Genomic DNA, 2,621 nt, shown 5'->3' with positions numbered 1-2,621 from the left:
TAAAATTCCTAAAATGTGTTTTCTCTTTATTATGGCAGGTGGTCTAATAAATTGTTAAGCACTGTATGTTTTCATAGCATTCAGTTGGCACGTTTGTTTTAAGGACATTGGGCAGAATGTGGAATAGTGTGTTTTTGTCAATAAAATAAAAAAAGGAAAATTGTTTGTTTTTAATCCGATTAATCGGAAAAATAATCGACCAACTAATCGATTATCAAAATAATCGTTAGTTGCAGCCCTACTCTGGATGAAAGCACATTCACTCTCTGACAGCAGATGGCGCTGAACATAATGCAGCTGTTACACCGGAAAACCATGTAAACAAAGCAGCTGCACTACTTGCTGTTTCTGAAACATGTTTAAATGATTTAAACAGCATTCAGATTTGTGCATGCGCTATGGTGTTCATCACAGCGCCAAATACATAAATATTTAGATTTAATAGGCTATTTATTTTCAAACTTTTTTACATTTTAATCTGGACTTTCAACATGCCCTAGATATTGTTTGAAAGTGTTTTGATTCTTTATTGTTAAGCTGTCTATGTTGCTCCGCTAGGCTGTTTTTCTTTCAAAAGAGCAACAGGGTGAAAAAAATGCGACTTAGAGGAATATCACAGGATATGAAGCCATCACCATCATCACTCTCATTTTCTTCTAGCAAGCCTTCTGGTGTCTTGTGCAAATCTGTGAGAAATACTTGCCTGGCTACTACAGTGCTGGGTTGGTGAGTACTCCAACTCAAAGAGACTGTTACTAGGACCAGAGCGGAGAGAGTTTTTTTTTATTTAAAATTTTTTTTTTTTTTTTTTGTAACTCCTCTTTCTTCTATTTTTCTGTCCCTCAGGAAGCTATCCAGCTGGACGGAGAGATTTTTTTCTCTCTTCTGAGGAGAGTTTGTCCCATGGCTTACCGTCACCTGAAGAAATTTAAGATCGACCCCATCTTGTACATGACAGAGTGGTTTATGTGCATTTTCTCCCGTACGCTGCCTTGGTCTTGTGTCCTGCGTGTCTGGGACATGTTCTTCTGTGAAGGTCAGTCATATACATTATAAAAAAAATAAAATAGTTCTGTTTGTGCTCAAATTCAACATGACTTCAAAATTGAATCTTTTTAATTCCTTAATATACTGTTATTCTAAAATTTAGGGTTGGTGAAATTTATCAGTGGTTTTGAAAGAAATCTCTTATGCTTACCAAGGCTGCATTTATTTGATATGAAAATACTGTGAAATTGTATTATAATTTAAAATAACTGTTTTATATTTGAATGTGTTTTAAAATTAATTTTTTCCTAGAAATTAATTTATTAAAAATAGTTATTTCCTGTGATCCAAAGCTGAATTTTCAGGAGTCAGTACTTCAGTACTTCAGTCTTCAGTGTCACATGATCCAGCAGAAATCACTCTAATATGCTGTATTTCTGCACAATAAACATTTATTATTATTATTATCAATCTTGAAAACAGTTGTGCTGCTTAATATTTTTGTGGAAACAAGATTTTTTCAAGATTCTATGAAAAGAGGTAGAAAATAAAGAGAAGATATTTCAGAACCAAATTTAATTGAAATGGAATTTTGATGTTTAAGGTTTTTTTTAATTTTTTTTATTTATTTATTTTTTTTGTCAGGAGTGAAGATTGTGTTCAGGGTGGGTCTGGTGCTCCTCAAGCAGATGTTGGGGTCTGTGGATAAGCTCCGTGAGCTGCAGGGCATGTATGAGACCATGGAGCGACTGAGAAACATTCCTCCTGAAAATATCATGGAGGAAGTTTTGGTGCAAGAGGTACGCACACAATTGCGCTTTTATGAGAGAACACGCAATTCGACATGTGCTGGTATTCGGTAATGCGATATATCACGATAATGAATATGCACGATATTGTTATCGTGGGCACTTCAAAATACCGGGAATAATTATTTATTACAAATTATTCAGAATTTTGAATGCATTTTAAGAATACTTATCCTACCATCTGGTCAATACTATAGAATACTTATCCTACCATCTGGACAATGCACAACACCACTGTACGCTGCGTTAAAGATGCATGCGCTTTCTGATGTAAACAAGCACGGATGAGAAGCGCATGGCGGAGCTCGTGAGAGATGCTCTGGATTAGGGCTGCAACAACTAATCGATAAAATCGATTATGATTACCCCGGAAACCCTGTAAACAAAGCAGCTGCACTACTTCCTGTTTCTGAATCATGTTTAAATGATGTAAATAGCCATTCAGATTTGTGTATTCGCTATTTGTGTGTTCATCACAGCACCAAATACATAAATATTTAGATTTAATAGGCTATTTATTTTCAAACTTTTTTACATTTTAATCTGGACTTTCAACATGCCCTAGATATTGTTTGAAAGTGTTTTGATTCTTTATTGTTTGGTCACACTTTACATTAGGGCTAATTAATTAATTAGTTAACATACTGCCAATGAAAAATTCTTCTAAACATTTGTTATTCTTAGGTTATTCCAATATTTAAAGGGGTCATATGATGCTGCTAAAAAGAACATTATTTTGTGTATTTGGTGTAATGAAATGTGTTTATGCGGTTTAAGATTAAAAAAACACATTATTTTCCACATACTGTACATTATTGTTTCTCC

The 2,621-nt window shown here is 34.2% G+C and overlaps 1 protein-coding gene across 4 annotated transcripts in view; it reads left to right on the top strand.

Annotated features, from left to right (window-relative positions):
- The window catches only part of tbc1d10b (TBC1 domain family, member 10b), a 19,342-nt gene that overhangs the window by 11,974 nt on the left and 4,747 nt on the right, over positions 1-2,621 (top strand). For all 4 annotated transcript variants that reach the window (XM_016539961.1, XM_016539957.1, XM_016539960.1 and 1 more), the window contains exons 7-9: positions 661-726; positions 847-1,036; positions 1,633-1,787. In XM_016539961.1, coding sequence (XP_016395447.1) covers positions 661-726; positions 847-1,036; positions 1,633-1,787 — 411 coding nt within the window. The remainder of the gene's footprint in view (positions 1-660; positions 727-846; positions 1,037-1,632; positions 1,788-2,621) is intronic.

The sequence above is a fragment of the Sinocyclocheilus rhinocerous genome, unplaced genomic scaffold (assembly GCF_001515625.1).
Source record: "Sinocyclocheilus rhinocerous isolate Xijiao unplaced genomic scaffold, SAMN03320098_v1.1 scaffold697, whole genome shotgun sequence".
In the NCBI taxonomy this organism is placed as follows: Eukaryota; Metazoa; Chordata; class Actinopteri; order Cypriniformes; family Cyprinidae; genus Sinocyclocheilus; species Sinocyclocheilus rhinocerous.
This window is presented reverse-complemented; position numbering and strand designations above follow the sequence as displayed.